The sequence below is a fragment of the Schistocerca serialis genome, chromosome 8, assembly GCF_023864345.2.
Source record: "Schistocerca serialis cubense isolate TAMUIC-IGC-003099 chromosome 8, iqSchSeri2.2, whole genome shotgun sequence".
Classification (NCBI taxonomy): domain Eukaryota; kingdom Metazoa; phylum Arthropoda; class Insecta; order Orthoptera; family Acrididae; genus Schistocerca; species Schistocerca serialis.
In genome coordinates this window covers 259,398,991-259,417,089 of record NC_064645.1, presented here as the reverse complement: position 1 = coordinate 259,417,089, position 18,099 = coordinate 259,398,991, and the positions used below count along the sequence as shown (strand labels likewise).

The following is an 18,099-nucleotide window of genomic DNA, read 5'->3' as shown; positions in this document are numbered from 1 at the left end:
AAACAGGGCAACATGGCACTTTTACTTTAATTTGGATCTCCGTGAGCCTGTTTTCACATAGAACAGTCCTGTGTAATCAGTCCCACAATTGAAGAAAGGCATCACAGCTTTTACATGTGGGGGTGGCAGGTCTCCCATGAGCTGTTGTGCAGGATTCATGTTAAATCGTTGATAAGTCAAACACTGGTGCAGAACACGCCGGATTGCATTTCGTACATCAAGTATCCAGTATTGCTTTCTGAGAGACGTAAGCAACAGTTGACACCCATCGTGGGAAAGACAATGATGTTCACTTTCCGCTGTTAGTCATGTGAGGTGATGGTTAGGTGGCAGTATGAGTTGATGCTTCTCCTCATATGACAGATCAGCATATTGTAGCCTTCCTCCAACCCATAGCAGTCTCATGTCTTTGAGGATAGGATGCAGTGATTTGAGCTTGCTATTTTTATCCACTAGCGTTATGGTCTTGAAGTCTTCTTGTGCTATCCTGACACACTGTAGCAAAGCGTCATGCAGTTCATTGCGAGACAATTCAGCAGTTACTCTCATTTCCTTTGCAGTCTTGCAGTTATTAATGAATCTAAGGCATTGTGCCATTATCCACTGTAATCGTGACAACTTTGAGAATCGACAGATGATACTATCTTGAACTGCTCTGCTGATGTGACAGAGGACTTAAGCCCTTTCTTCTGGCTGCTCCTGGGCTACAGAATCACTAGAAGTGTCTATCACGGGCTATGAAGTGATGTCTTCCTTAAGCCAAGCTGGTCCTTCCCATCACAAGCCGTTTTCTTGCAGGTCTGCAGGAGATACTCCTCGCAAAGTCAAATCTGCTGGGTTTTCCATTGTAGATACATGGTTCCACATCACAGCTGGTGTATTTCCCTGTATCTCAGCGACAGGGTTCACCACAAATGTCTTCCACCGCTTGGGTGGAGAAGTGAGCCATGCCAGTACAATGGATGAGTCAGTCCACAAGTAAGTTTGTTCAGTGTCTATACCCAGCAAGCGAACAGCATGCTGTAGTAGTCATGACAGCAATAAAGCACCACAGAGTTCCAGACGAGGTAAGGACAACTTTTTCAGTGGAGATACTCGTGTTTTGGAGCTAAATAATTTGATGCATGTGATTCTATGATGATTAGTTGATCATACATATATACAACAGCCGTAGGCCTTCTCTGAAGCATCACAGAATTCGTGCTGTTGAATGCTGACAAGTTTTCCTTTTGTAATGACTCTCCGATCGACACGAATATTATCTATCATACAAAACCCTCTGTGTACTGTCTGCCACATGCAATTCAACTCTTGAGGCAAGGGCTTGTCCCATGTTAACTAAAGCTGCCACAGACGTTACAGAAAGATTTTGAATGTGATAACAATGGGACTGATTAATCCCAGAGGATCAAAAATGGATGATGTGACAGCCAGTACAATGCGTTTTGTGGAGCTGTAGACCTTACTTGCTGGCTTGACATTATTCACAATTTGGAACCGATCAGCAGCTGGGTGCCAGAGTAAACCTAAAGTATTAATATCCTCGTCGTTATCAAGCCGTAAGGGTACTTGTGTCTCTCTTAACTCTGAGGGGATATTTTCAAGGAATTCCACACTTTTACTGGACCACTTCAGTTATTGAGAAATTACCTTTCTTCAAAAGCTTCATGAGACCTTGCTGGACTTTGATTGCAGCCTCTACTGTATCGTAACCTGAGATACAGTTGTCCACATAGAAGTTATTAGCAAGAATGTTTGCTGCCTTGTTACACCTGCCTTCTTCATGAGCTAATTGTAACAGATGTTGTACCGCAAGAAAATGTGCACAGGCCATTCTGTATATGACTGTCTTTAACCGATATTCCTGCAGTGGTACAGATCTGCCACTCCTCCACAGTATTCGTTGGTAGGCGTGATCTTCATCCGCTAGCACAACTTGTTGCTACATCTTCTCTGTCAGCTGTGAAGGCAATGCGATGCATGCGGAAGCGTAATGTTGTTGTTGTTGTGGTCTTCAGTCCTGAGACTGGTTTGATGCAGCTCTCCATGCTACTATATCCTGTGCAAGCTGCTTCATCTCCCAGTATGTACTGCAGCTTACATCCTTCTGAATCTGCTTAGTGTATTCATCTCTTGGTCTCCCTCTACAATTTTTACCCTCCATGCTGCCCTCCAATACTAAATTGGTGATCCCTTGATGCCCCAGAACATGTGCTACCAACCGGTCCCTTCTTCTTGTCAAGTTGTGCCCCAAGCTCCTCTTCTCCCCAATTCTGTTCAATACCTCCTCATTAGTTATGTGATCTACCCATCTAATCTTCAGCATTCTTCTGCAGCACCACATTTCGAAAGCTTCTATTCTCTTCTTGTCCAAACAATTTACTGTCCATGTTTCACTTCCATGCATGGCTACACTCCATACAAATGCTTTCAGAAACGACTTCCTGACACTTAAATCTATACTCGATGTTAACAAATTTCTCTTCTTCAGAAACGCTTTCCTTGCCATTGCCAGTCTACATTTCATATCCTCTCTACTTCGACCATCATCAGTTATTTACTACTTTAAGTGTCTCATTTCCTAATCTAATTCCCTAAGCATCACCCAACTTAATTCGACTACATTCCATTATCCTCGTTTTGCTTTTGTTGATGTTCATCTTATATCCTCCTTTCAAGACACTGTCCATTCCGTTCAACTGCTCTTTCAAGTCCTTTGCTGTCTCTGACAGAATTACAAGGTCATCGGCAAACCTCAACGTTTTTATTTATTCTCCATGGACTTTAATACCTACTCCGAATTTTTCTTTTGTTTCCTTTACTGCTTGCTCAGTATACAGATTGAATAACATCGGGGAGAGGCTACAACCCTGTCTCACTCCCTTCCCAACTGCTGCTTCCCTTTCATGCCCCTCGTCTCTTATAACTACCATCTGGTTTCTGTACAAATTGTAAATAGCCTTTCGCTCCCTGTATTTTACCCCTGCCACCTTTAGAATTTGAATGAGAGTATTCCAGTCAACATTGTCAAAAGCTTTCTCTAAGTCCACAAATGCTAGAAATGTAGGTTTGCCTTTCCTTAATCTATTTTCTAAGATAAGTCGTAGGGTCAGTATTGCTTCACGTGTTCCAACATTTCTATGTAATCCAAACTGATCTTCCCCGAGGTCGACTTCTACCAGTTTTTCCATTCGTCTGTAAAGAATTCACATTAGTATTTTGCAGCTGTGACTTATTAAACTGATAGTTCGGTAATTTTCACATCTGTCAACACCTGCTTTCTATGTGATTGGAATTATTATATTCGTCTTGAAGTCTGAGGGTGTTTCGCCTGTCTCATACATCTTGCTCACCAGATGGTAGTGCTTTGTCAGGACTGGCTCTCCCAAGGCCATCAGTATTTCCAATGGAATGTTGTCTACTCCCGGGGCCTTGTTTCGACTCAGGTCTTTCAGTACTCTGTCAAACTCTTCATGCAGTATTGTATCCCCCATTTCATCTTCATCTACGTCCTCTTCCATTTCCATAATATTGTTCTCAAGTACATCACCCTTGTATAGATCCTCTATATACTCCTTCCACCTTTCTGCTTTCCCTTCTTTGCTTAGAACTGGGTTTCCATCTGAGCTTTTGATATTCATACAAGTGGCTCTCTCTTCTCCAAAGGTCTCTTTAATTTTCCTGCAGGCAGTATCTATCTTACCCCTAGTGAGATAAGCCTCTACATCCTTACATTTGTCCTCTAGCCATCCCTGCTTAGCCATTTTGCACTTCCTGTCGATCTCATTTTTGAGACGTTTGTATTCCCTTTTGCCTGCTTCATTTACTGCATTTTTATATTTTCTCCTTTCATCAATCAAATTCTGTATTTCTTCTGTTACCCAAGAATTTCTACTAGCTCTTGTCTTTTTACCTACTTGATCCTCTGCTGCCGTCACTGCTTCATCCCTCAGAGCTACCCATTCTTCTTCTACTGTATTTCTTTCCCCCATTCCTGTCAATTGTTCCCTTATGCTCTCCCTGAAACTCTGTACAACCTCTGGTTTAGTCAGTTTATCCAGGTCCCATCTCCTTAAATTCCCACCTTTTTGCAGGTTCTTCAGTTTTAATCTACAGTTCATAACCAATAGATTGTGGTCAGAGCCCACATCTGCCTCCGGAAATGTCTTACAATTTAAAACCTGGTTCCTAAACCTCTGTCTTACCATTATATAATCTATCTGATACCTTCTAGTATCTCCAGGATTCTTCCATGTATGCAACCTTCTTTTATGATTCTTGAACCAAGTATTAGCTATGATTAAGTTATGCTCTGTGCAAAATTCTATCAGACGGCTTCCTCTTTCATTTCTCTCCCGCAATCCATATTCACCCACTATGTTTCCTTCTCTCCCTTTCCCTACTCTTGAATTACAGTCACCCATGACTATTAAATTTTCGTCTCCCTTCACTACCTGAATAATTTCTTTTATCTCATCATACATTTCATCAATTTCTTCGTCATCTACAGAGCTAGTTGGCATATAAACTTGTACTACTGTAGTAGGCATGGGCTTCGTGGCTATCTTGGCCACTATAATACGTTCACTATGCTGTTTGTAGTAGCTTACCCGCACTCCTATTTTTTTATTCATTATTAAACCTAATCCTGCATTACCCCTATTTGATTTTGTATTTATAACCCTGTATTCACCTTACCAAAAGTCTTGTTCCTCCTGCCACCGAACTTCACTAATTCCCACTATATCTAACTTTAACCTGTCTATTTCCCTTTTTAAATTTTCTAACCTACCTGCCCGATTAAGGGATCTGACATTCCACGCTCCGATCCGTAGAACGCAAGTTTTCTTTCTCCTGATAACGACGTCCTCTTGAGTAGTCCCCGCCCGGAGTTCCGAATGGGGGACTGTTTTACCTCCAGAATATTTTACCCAAGAGGACGCCATCATCATTTAATCATACAGTAAAGCTGCATGCCCTCGGGAAACATTACGGCTGTAGTTTCCCCTTGCTTTCAGCCGTTCGCAGTACCAGCACAGCAAGGCCGTTTTGGTTAATGTTGCAAGGCCAGATCAGTCAATCATCCAGACTGTTGCCCCTGCAGCTACTGAAAAGGCTGCTGCCCCTCTTCAGGAACGACACATTTGTCTGGTCCCTCAACAGATGCCTATCCCTTGTGGTTGCACCTACGGTACGGCCATCTGTATCGCTGAGGCACGCAAGCCTCCCCACCAACGGCAAGGTCCATGGTTCATGGGGGTAGGGTATTGTGGTAGGTCATTGTATGTCGTTTTTTTGTGATTGTGCCACTTGCGTGTATTAATATTATATTTTTCTGTTAAGTTTCTTTGTACTCATTTTAATGCTGTTGTTTTATATTTGCTCACTCTGTTTCCTAATCAGAAGTGTTAAGGGGAATCTTATGGAGTTTTTTTAGTACGTACCTGATTGCAGCTTGTTTGTGATTCTGTGGGTGGTTTAAGGTTGCATTTATCATTGGGTCAGTTGTTATGGGTAAAAGGCGTGGTTGTGATTGTCTTTTATTGTGGTTACATCTAGAAAGGTTGGATGCGTGTCTTCATTCTTCATCTATTGTTAACTTTGCTCTCGTGTATAGCATTTATGTTTTAGTGTAATTATTGTATTTTTTCTGAGATTCATCAACCATTCCCATTATGGCATCCATTTATGTGTATCATTAGATGATGACATAGCTGTTCTTTGTTGTTACATCTTCTAATAGTAGTTCCTCTGTATGATTCATGAGGATGTTGGCTAGTGTTCCCAAAAGCTACATCAGTATCTACTGGTGCAGGTACATGGATATCATAATATGCATGCTAGATGAACTTCTGAACAAAATATTGTTTACAATAGAACAAGAAGAAAACACACTCAGCTTTCTAGACATAACCTTAACAGATGTTTATCACAACCATAATTTTGACATACACATATAACCCACAACAACAGACACAATAATAAATACAGCCTAAATCCACAGAATCACAAACAAGTTAGTCAGATACATGCTGAACAGACTCAATAAGATTTCCCTTAATACCTCTGATTACCAAACAGAGTGAGCCACTATATAACAATAGTATTAAAGAATGGGTACAAAGAAACATTGGTAGATAAAATTAATACAAAAATAAAGACACAAACAAACCAAATCACTCTCTGATACAAGCAACTCAGTCACAAAAAAATGGCATAAAAGTCTTACCTTGCTTAATGTGACTTTATGGGGTGTAATATATTAAAAAACAGGGCATAAACATTGCCTACAAAATGAATAACTCTATACAGAAACACATACAAAAACTAAAATAAAAAACCAGAAAGGTAGCAACGATCTGATATCTACCAGCTCAGTTACACAGCCAATGAAAAAATCTACATTGGGATGACTGGCAGGATGTTTGACACAAGATATAAGAAGCACATAAGGGCATCAAAATAAAGAGAAAATTACTCAACATTTACAGACCATCTGAAACAAGAATTCTGTAGGCCAAGGACAATAGAAAATTTATTCTTAACTGAAACTTCTGCTACATTTTATCACTGAAGCCTTACATAAAGACTTCAGTTATAAAATTTTGTTCAGCTGTAGCAGAAGTTTCAGTTATAAACACTTAATAGATGTCCAGCTAACAGAAAATTATATTGGACAGACACTATATAAAATAATTTTAAAGATCTTTTCTGCTCCCTCCTCCCCCCCCCCCCCCAATATCTCTCTCTCTCTCTCTCTCTCTCTCTCTCTCTCTCTCTCTCTCTCTCTCGTGTGCATACTCCTCAACCCTGTTCCTACAGCATCATTACCAACTCATCCTCCAGTCTACTAAATTGCATTTATGATCCAATTAACTCCTTCATTTTAAATAAATATATGTAACATATGACAAATGGCAAATGAAGAGAATATTTTTAGATCAAAGAAAAAACTAACAGTTAAGTTGGTAACACTAAACAAAACACACAAGAAATATTTAGCTGGAAAGAAGCAAACATACAGTACTTGTGATACTGTATGTTGTGTTTCACAGTAAGAAATCCATAATTCTGCAAAGCAATGTAAGATTAAGACAGAACTAACAGTACCAAAGAAAGGAATTCTTCAGAAATATGCAAGCAGGGAGCATTTCCCGATGTCAATGAAATCTGACAATGTAGCATAAGTAAAATTAACATTTTTTTAATGAGCTGTTGTTTTATGTGGAAATCAATTAAAGTTGTAAATATATTTTATCACAGACCACTGACGATGATTTATTTCAGTAAAACACATTTGGTGACAAAATATGCATTTTCTTGTATGACAGTTGTGGTGTCGCCGCCAGACACCACAACAGTTGCAAAGATTGATTTGAAATACTTTCGATAATTATAAAGCAACAACTGACAATATGGCCACAAAGATTAAGACAATGAGTATGCCTATATGCATCTGAGTGTCTTATTGTCTCTGAGAGTTATCAAGTGGTGGAATTATTTTTTAAATTATTTAAAAATCTACATAAAAACCTGAAACAAGAAATACATTGTGAAATATAAAAAACTACGAACACAATGCATAAAGACAGAGTTCTGTTTTATGAACATGTTAATAGAACATACGATTTGAAATGGGTGAAACACATCTTCAATACCCTTGACTCCAAACCAATGACAGAATGCAATAATATATGAATGTAATAAGGATCTGGAGGAAACGGGTATACAACTGGAAGAGACCAAAACTGATACCTGATACATCTTCAGAGTGGCTATAATGTCTTTTGGCACTTTCTGAGATGAGAAATGAACAACTGCTCCAAAATGGTGAGATGTATTCCATGATAGACACAATGTATTGATGAAAAATACTTGGCTTAAATGAAAAAGGAAAAACAGAGCAACTATCACAGTGATTATAAGCATACAGAGTCCTCAGATGATTGACTAATGAAATAAAAATTATTGGGCAGTTATCAGAGAGCACTGCCCAATAATTTTTGGAACACATGAAGCAATACTGATCCTATGAATTATCTTAGAAGATAGATTAAGGAAAGGCAGATCTACATTTCTAGCATTTGTAGACTTAGAGAAAGCTTTTGACAATGTTGACTGGAATACTCTCTTTCAAATTCTGAAGGTGGAAGGGGTAGAATACAGAGAACGAAAGACTATTTACAATCTGTACAGAAACCAGATGTCAGTTACAACAATCGAGGTGGGGGGGGGGGGGTTGAGAAGGGACTGTAGCCTATCCCTGATGCTATTAAATCTGTATATTGAGCAAGCAGTAAAGGAAACAAAAGAAAAGTTCGGAGTAGGTATTAAAATCCATGGAGAAGAAATAAAAACTTTGAGGTTCGCCGATGACATTGTAATTCTGTCAGAGACAGCAAAGGACCTGGAAGAGCAGCTGAATGGAATCAACAGTGTCTTGAAAGGAGGCTGTAGATTAACATCAACATAACCAAAATGAGGATAATAGAATGTAGTCAAATTAAATCAGGTGGTGATGAGGGGATTAGATTAGGAAATGAGACATTTAAAGTAGTAGATGAGTTTTGTTATTTGGGAAGCAAAATAACTGATGATGGTCAAAGTAGAGAGGCTATAAAATGTAGACTGGCAATGGCAAGGAAAGTGTTTCTGAAGGAGAGAAATTTGTCAACATTGAGTATAGATTTAAGTGTCAGGAAGTCTTTGCTGAAAGTATTTGTATGGAATGTAGCCATGCATGGAAGTGAAACATGGACAGTAAATAGTTTAGACAAGAAGAGAATAGAAACTTTCAAAATGTGGTGCTACAGAAGAATGCTAAAGATTACAGTAATGAGGAGGTACTGAATTGAATTGGGGATAAGAGGAATTTGTGACACAACTTGACTATAAGAAGGGATTGGTTGGTAGGACATGTTCCGAGGCATCAAGGGAGGGCAGTGTGGAGGGTAAAAATCATAGAGGGAGACCAAGAGATTAATACACTAAGCAGATTCAGGAGGATGTAGGTTACAGCAGTTACTTGGAGTTGAAGAACCTTGCACAGGATAGAGTAGCATGGAGAGCTACATCAAACCAGTCTCTGGACTGAAGACCACAACAACATCACGTAGCAGCTTTATAATGCAGTAGAAATAGTATGAATACCAAAATGGTTTGCATCAGCTATGTAAAGGCATCCAATATTTCAAAATCTAAGCTGGCAGAACAGCTGAAAATGAATAAGTCATTTAATGACAGAAAAAGATGTGAAACTGGTAGACAAAATTCTATTACAGAGAGGCAGCTAATGAACAGATTCATTGAATGTGAAATAATAGCACCTGGTATTGGTCACTTGACTTTCCAGACGTGTGATGCTGCTGATGTCATATGTATTGTCCTCAACTTTCATAGAAGACAAACTGAACAACAGATGGAGTACTAAACTAATTGTCTCTTCTTGGCCAAACATACTTCATTACCAACATCCATACTATTTTTCTACATTTTGTAGCACTCTGTTGCCTGACTATAATGTAGAAGAATAGAGAATGATGCAATCAAAGCCTTGTGTTGATACCTGAGTGAAATTTTCAATTTAATATCACTGTGTGTGTGTGTGTGTGTGTGTGTGTGTGTTTGAAAGTTGTGTGCAGTTTATTTGAAGTACAATAAAAATAAATGGTAGTGTGTGAACTATGTGTATAAAAAAGGTCCCCTTTATAGTCTACAGAATGAGAATGAGAAACAGTTTCTTTTTGTTACAGGTTCAGAGTCTGAGAGAGGTTGGCCACAGGAAGAGGAAGATGATTCTGATGACTCACCATATATTTCTGATACATCAGAAGAGTCTGTTACATTTCCAGATATTTTCCCAGACGTCAAGACTCTGCAAAATGTTTCATCAGAGAATACAAATGATAAAGGAGTCTTGGAAGTTGATGCATTTGATATAAGCAATATTGATTTTGAAACTGACGACAGTATGGATATATTCAAACTACGAAATGAGATAACTTCCCTAGAAAAGGAAATTACAAAGTGTGTAGAAAATATGAAAGCTGTGCCACCCCATGTTAACTATAAAGGTTCTCCAGTGCTTAATAACTACAGCGAAAAGTGTGAAAATCCAGGCACAGTGGCAGCCAAAGCTTTTACAAGTTTGGATGATAACATTTGTACTGATACACAAAGAGAATCAGGTACAAATTGCATTAGCTGTGTGAAAATGAACGAAAATGTGATGGAGCAGAGTAACAGTAGAAACTCTGGTAATACAATATTGCATGAACATGATTCACCTACTAGCATACCTAGAAGTCTTGAACTTACTGAAGTGAGTGAAGAATTAGCCAGCTGTATGCAGCATTCAGAAGTCAGCGCCCCGATTTCTAATATGTGTATTTCGAGCCACAAACATGCAGATGTTCAGAGTAAGAGCAAGAGAAATTGTAGAGGTGCAGGCCACAATGATGGTAGTGATCATGATGATGGTTTTGAAGAAGTGAAAAGCACCAGTAACAGTAATGACAACAATGTGAAAAATCCAGAGCAGGAACAAACAATACTATTAATTCCCCAAGATACAAAAAATACCGTGGGAAATGATTTATCTAGGGTGTGTGAATTACATGCAGAATTAGTCATTAGTGAATCAGTAAGGACTAAAAAAAATATTGATTGTGACAAGGAGATATGTAATGATAAAGAAGTGGTCATTATATTTGATGATGATAAGAGTAGTGAGTGTAATGACAATAATGCAGGAAAGCAGCTTGATGGTGTATCTATGGCAGATACCACAAATCCAGAACCTGAACCCCTGGTGTTGTTAAATCATCAGAGTACGACAAATACTGTAGGAAATCATTCACCAGGAAAGCTTGAATTATTTGCAGAATTAATCCCTGGTGTATCAACATTCAATAAAAAAGATAATCATTGTATGAAAGATTTGTGTGAGGATAAAGATGTGGTCATTATATTGGATGATGATAAGAATAGTGTTAGTACAAAAAATACAGTAGCAAATGATTTACCAAGAAAGAGTGAATTACAGGCAGAATTATTAAGTGCTGAATTAGTACCCATTCAGAAAGATGATGATGGTCATGAGGTGTATAAAATTGTGACAGTTGATAGTGATACATCATCCACAGGCTTCCTTGGGGATTCAAGAAACTATGAAGTTATAGATGTACAATTAAGTTCGTGTGAAAACCTGGAATCAACTCGAAACACTGACGGGAGGAAAACTACAAACGTGCATCACAGTGCTCAAAATACTATTGAGCAACTTGATAAGAAAAGCAGTATAACTTGCTCAAATTCAGGGAGTGTAACACCATCTGTAAAAATAAAAATTGTAGAAGAAGATGGACTATTTGTGTGCAAAACTGATGCACATTCTAGTGTTTCAGAAGTAGAGGAAACAAAGCAGGTTCAAAATACGTCTGCAAGAAACAATGCTCATTCTAAAAACTGTGTTTGTTTTTTATGTAAAGAATCTGATCAGAAGGGCATCACATCACATCTTGACCGGGCACTGGCAGATATTTTCCCAGAGGAATGTCCTACTGATAAACACTTGAAAGAGAGAGAACTTCGAACAGAAAGAGAAGTCATGAAAGACTTTCTTCGTTACATGACTGGAAATAATAGCCTGAAGGATGCCAAAAAGAGTCCCAAAAAGAGAAAACGTATCTTTCATCTATAATTCCCAACACTGTGTGCAGGAAGACTTCTGTATAATATCAGTATGTGACTCCATTCTAAAAGGCAAGTACAAAAATGTGAGTGAAATGTGAATAACTTATCTTTGAGCCACATCGCTAAATGCCTTAAAGTGCAAGAGAAAAGGGAATGAAGGCAAAAACCTGGAAGAGAAGAGAATGTGATACACAGAGTTATGCGAGAGATATGTTAGGGGCAAGAGTGTGGTCCATACTGACAAATGTGGTGTTCATAAGATTTACTGTATACCAAACGACTGCCTCTGCCAGCAAAATTTTTGTATTTCTTGCTTTTTCTCTCTTTGCATTGCAATGAGGCTCCAGTTTTTGAATTCTAGTCCTAGTGCAAAATTGCTTTTATATTCACTTGTTATTTATTTTTATTGTACTCAGAAGTGTTATTCCTATCAGCATTTTGTTGCCTGGTAACTAGTTATCTTCATTTGTTTCATTCCTTCTAAAATTCAATCTTGGCTTATACTTTGAATCTCCTTATTATTTAGATTGAATTTGGCGGTACCTTTGTCACACAAATAAACTAGTATCAGACACGTTTTTATGTATTTCAAGAAGAGGATGGGGAAATGGGTCTCAGGTGGAGTCTAGAGAGCGAAGTTGACAGTACCAAATTTTATGGAGCTATGCCTTACTTTAATTACCTAAATTCATTTCGATACACTAATCCCATTTCAAAAACTAATCTGTGTTACATGAGTGACATTGTGTATGAAAACATAACGCTAAATGATAACTTCTCTTCAGCACCTATAGTCATCACTAACAAAGTCAGATTTGCCATGAAAAATGGTGTATTTATTTATGTACCAAAATTATAGACTACTCACAAGTCGCATATAATTTTTTCTTTATTTTCACATGTTTCACTCGACTAAAGTTAGCATCTTCAGAAATTACATAGCAAGGGCTACATGATACAAGTATGGGGCTATGTGTAGTGGCGCTGTCATATGTAAATATACATAGCCTGATATTTGTAAAGTGTGGTCCTCGGCTACATAATTTCTGAAGATTTTTATTTTGGTCGAATGAAAAATGTAAAAATAAAGACAAAGTTATATGTGGCTTGTGGCTGATCCACAATTTTAATTTATAATTGTCACTGTTTCTCTGCAAGCAGATGCATGGGGTCACTACCAGGTGAAGAAGTATGAAACTGGAATTTGGTTGCAATAATGACACGTCTGTTGTTTAAAACTGATAAACATTGTTTCATTCAAAATAATCTCCATTGCTATTTATACATTTCTCCCACTTCTCTGGCAAGATATGAATGCCACGCAAAAGAAAAACAGTTCTTTTGAAGTGAACCAGTCATTGAGCAATTTTCGTACTACTGCATACGAATTGAAATGTTGTTCAACTAGAGCATGTCCCAGTGATGCAAATAGATGTCAATCAGATGGAGCCAAGTCTGGAGAATAAGCTGCATGCCCTAGTATTTCCCAACTGAATGCCTCGATCGTTCCCTGACCCGTTTTGCTGTGAGTGACCATGGAACAATATGACTTTGTGTTGCCTTTTTCCATATTCCTGTCATTTTTCATGTAATACTCAATTTAAATCTATCTTTTGCTGTCAGTAGTGATCAGTGTTAATGGTTTCACCAGGTTTTAGCAGCTCATAATAGATGACACTCTTCTGACCCCACCAAACACTGAGCACTGTTTTCTTTCCAAAGTGATTTGGTCTTGGAGTGGGTGTCGATGGTTTTTCGTATGAAGGCTTTCACGACCGGATGACATATCTTCTGGTAAACCTTGCGGGATGTAAGGTCGTGGTCCATGAAACTCTTCAGCTCCTAACGTTTCGTCCAGTGCTTCGCTGGACATCTTCAGAGGGGTGTTTCTCCTCCGGTGAGTCTTGCCGACTCGGCAAGACTCACCGGAGGAGAAACACCCCTCTGAAGATGTCCAGCGAAGCACTGGACGAAACGTTAGGAGCTGAAGAGTTTCATGGACCACGACCTTACATCCCGCAAGGTTTACCAGAAGATATGTCGATGGTTTGCCTGGATTCACCCATGATTTATGATGCTTAGGATTTTCTCAAAATATATCCATTTTTCAACACCTGTCACTATTTGGTGGAGAACGACTTTCTTTTGTATCTAGCGAACAGCATTTCACAAGTGGTCTTTCTATTTGCTTGCAGTCTTTCATTCAGTTCATGCAGAACCCATTTTCTCACTTTCTGCACCTTTCCCACAGCTTTCAACCAAAAAGAAATGGCTTTCTGCGTCACATTCAATTGTTCCGCGAGTTCCTGTTGAGTATGAGTATCATCTTCATCCAATAAGGCCTGCAATTTGTTTTCTTCAAACTTTTTGGTGGTTTGCCACACTCATCATTTCTCAGGTCAAAATTACCACTTTTGAATTTTTTGAACCACTCAAAACATGCAAGAGCATGTTCACTGAAAGCTTCGACAAGCATTTGATGTGATACTCCAGCAGTTTTCTTCAAATGATAACAGAAAACCAATGCTGTCTGCAAATTGTAGTTTGTAGGGACAAAACTTGACATGTTTACAGGTTTGAAACAGGTACTGATGTATGGGACTTGCGTTACTGTGTGTTGACATTTGTCGTCAGCTGTTACATGAAGCAGATGACACTGCAGACGCTTTCTCGTGGGCCCTATGCTGACAGCTAGCACCATCTGTAGGGAAATTCTGGCTTCATACGTCATCTGGTATATTTATCAGCAAATGATTCTATGAGACATATGAGCATTTTTCCCCTTTTTATTATTTTGCCTTTGCCATTATTGCACAATTACACTGTTTCTTCATAGACCATAGATAGTGTATTACACCACAAATAATCCATATTATTATCTCACATTCAAAATAGCTACTTTCCTTTGCACAAAGTTATCAGAATTTCCTGCAAGGTAATAGTTAACAACACAAATACTCATTCATAGATTTTGTCTGATTTCATATTACTTACTTACTCATCAACCGCTGACAATATATGTGTGTTTTGATGTGTATTCAGTAATAAAGTCATAAATTAAAAATTATACATTACATTTATATTTTACATAAAAAATGTCTGGTTTAGGATACCACACCATTATAGAATTCTTCAACATCATAAACACAGCTGTCGATTAATGGGTACCGTACATACCATCAAAGGAATTGTATGATAGGTCTCTCACTGCTAGGAGTAATTATTGCACAGATTTATGCCAGTGTAATATCTGATCATTGTTCTGTAATTGTGGATAGAACTTCAGTAAATTGAAATTTCTGGCTGGTTTTGTATTGAGATGCCTCTAAGTGCTGCTGTCCCACCCTGTCCCCCAGCCCCCACCCCTTAGTCCTCATAGTAAATTTATGGCATGTCATCAGTGAATACAGATATTAAAAAAATTTGTATAAACTAACTTTCCTTAATTTGGTTACTTTCTGTAATTTTTGTGTCTGTTCCATCTGCCATGTTGATGATAATAGGTAAATACAGAACTTTTATGCATGATTTGCAGAGGATATCTGGAAAGCAAGTTGCATTCGGTTATAAATAGAATACTGGAATAGATACAGAAAATTGATAAGAAAAATCTTAAAACTACATCTCTCTATTATTATTTACAAATTCACCACTCACGTTGAAGGATTTGTCTTGTGTCTTAATGAGCTGACAGAATCCCTTTGCATGGATTTCTACTGGTTGAGATTGTAGCCACCCTGTAATAGCATCTTCCAAGTTCTTCCTCAGAGTCAAAATGTTGAGAGCCAAGGCACTTTTTCATGAAGAGATGAAAATCACTTTAAGTCAAGTTTGGGCTGTAGAGCAGATGTTAGAAAAAAATTTCCCATTTGAACTGGCGTACAGACCATGTGTTTGCTGGGCAGAGTCGTACAGACCATGTGTTTGCTGGGCAGAGTGGGACAAAGCATTGTTTTGCAAAAACATGACATTTCTTAATCAAGAGGCTATATCCTTGTTTTGAACAGTTCTTCTCAGTATACTTCATCTCCAATAGTAGGCTTCAGAATAGATTGCCCTTCCACATTCTGTAGAATCTACAAACAAAAGTCCCAAAAAGATGGTTGTCATAGGCAGAATTTGGGGATCTTGACTTGAATGCTATTTTGTCTGCATGTTAGTGCAAGAAACAATTCTCATCTCCAGTTAAGATTCTATTCAATAATCCTCCTGCTTTCATCTCATAATGGAAAAGAAACTACAGAGATGCAGTCATCCATTGAGTAATTTTATTCTCAGAAAAGAGTTTTGGAACTCAACAAATATAGAACTTATGGGATCCTAAGTTTTAGTCACAGTCTTGTGCAAAACACTCAGCGAAAGCTGCAGAAACGCGACCAACAATCGTGAAACCATTTATTTATTTTCAGTTGTTTTTTACCAGCATATAGCTGACTACAGATGAACCATCACAAAAATTCATTATTCCACTCTCAAACAAATGATGGCGTTGATGTGCAACACCCTTACTTGTCACTTTTAAAATGAATTTCACAATGGAAGGATTTTCAATTGCAGCACTCATTTTGAATGATAATTGTTGGCAAATGAAAAGCAAAGTGGCTTTTTCACTGTCTGACATCTAAACACGATGAACTACTGCATGAATCAGAAGTGACTATTTCATTTCCCCAACTGCTTTCCATGTTTAGGAACTGGAAAATTTTGTGTAAACCATGACACGTTGTCAGTAGTTTTTCGGGAAATAATGTGAAATCAGTTTTTACAAAATGTAGCAGAATTTGGCATTTTTCTGTCTCCGTGTAAAAATTTTGTAAGTATGAGAGCAGCATTTTGCTAATACGGGTAACTGATAGTTATTGACTGCTGAAATTGAATTTTATTTTTCTAAACACTGAGAATTATGTATAATCTTTAAGTGGCAATTAATTTCATGTGTAAAGAACAATGGCTGTAAATGTAATGTGAAACAAAAATACTCTATTTCCAATTAACACCATTCTGATAACAGTTTTAATCACTGACGTGACGATTCCCAATACTTTTTTGCACCCAATTATACAAAAAACTGACACGTTTTTGAGAAATATTTAATGTGATGCATGAACTGAACTTCATAATAGTAAAGTATAAATATGAATAACCATCAAATATAGCACTTCAGTTTTCCAGGCACATACATTAACATGGCATCTGTCAGCTTGCTTCTAGGCAAACATAGCATAGGATATGTAGCATCAAGTGAACACCACAGTCATCACGTATGATGACAGGAGAATTTAAATGTTGTTGCACAAGTAATATGATTGATAGCTTTGTATGGAAATGCGTTCAGTGTATTCACCAACTCTCAACCAAATTATCATTGTTCGACCTAACCTACGCCTTGGGATAAGCAACAGATCAGGCTTCACTACAAACTTAGTTCACATAATAGTAAGAATAATGTTGAATGTTCTGGTAGGTCTAATATGTTTGATAGCTTCGTATAGAATCACATTCATTGTCTTCACTCCAGTTATCATATTGTTATCTGTGGAAAGTCCTGTCTCATGCTATCTCACTACCCCTTCCTCATCTTGTGCATCCTTCCCTACCCCCTCCCCACCTCCACCTGCCCAGGCAATAGCTATCAATAATCTCCCATGGCCATGGGTGTGTACATTTGGGTGCTGTACTGTTGTTCGTATGAATGTGTGTACAGCTACTAGAGAAAGAGCAAAAGCTACAAATAGTTTTCTGTTGCATGTTTTTATGTGCCACACATCGCGCAGCTATAGAGAAGTGGTCGCCTTTCCTTTATTTTACCTATTATTCCAGTGAGGAATTTCCATTGTCATTATACATGTCTTTGTTGTGTTTTACAGACAGAAACACATTTGCGTGATGTCACATATCCTGTGCTTTGATTGGTTGTTGAAAGAAAAGTACCAGGTGTAATGTTGATTTACTTGTTTGTGAAGCTAGAGGGCATGAATTTGTGCTCTGTCTTTGATGATCTCATCGTCAGCATGATGCTAAACCCTGATGTGTCAACCCAGTATTGCAAAGTGAATCAGTGTGCTTGCATAGGATCACATCAGCATGCCAATCAGATTCTTACAGCTACTTGATAGCTGGGATGGGGTGCCAAAGGACGCCTTTGCTGCCTCAGCAGCTCTAGTGCTATCCACCACTCCTGGCCATCATAAGTCAGCAAGTCAGCACCTGCGAGATGAAGGGAAGATTTTATAAGATTGTGCACCTCATGCAGATGATTTTGTATGTGTTCACACCTTGTTGAATTAGCATATTGAACATTTCTAGATGCTTCATATTAATTTGAATTATGTTGTTTCTTTTTGTTATGAATTCAAAGTTTATTTGTATCCCCTCTTGCCCCCCGTACGGATGCTTATGATTTGT

The 18,099-nt window shown here is 38.2% G+C and overlaps 1 protein-coding gene across 1 annotated transcript in view; it reads left to right on the top strand.

The window, feature by feature from the left end:
- Positions 1–12,083, top strand: part of LOC126416551 (uncharacterized) — a 42,799-nt gene extending 30,716 nt beyond the window's left edge. The window contains exon 4 of the mRNA XM_050084296.1: positions 9,753–12,083. Coding sequence (XP_049940253.1) covers positions 9,753–11,701 — 1,949 coding nt within the window. The 3' untranslated portion in view covers positions 11,702–12,083. The remainder of the gene's footprint in view (positions 1–9,752) is intronic.
- The last annotated feature ends 6,016 nt before the right edge of the window (positions 12,084–18,099 follow it).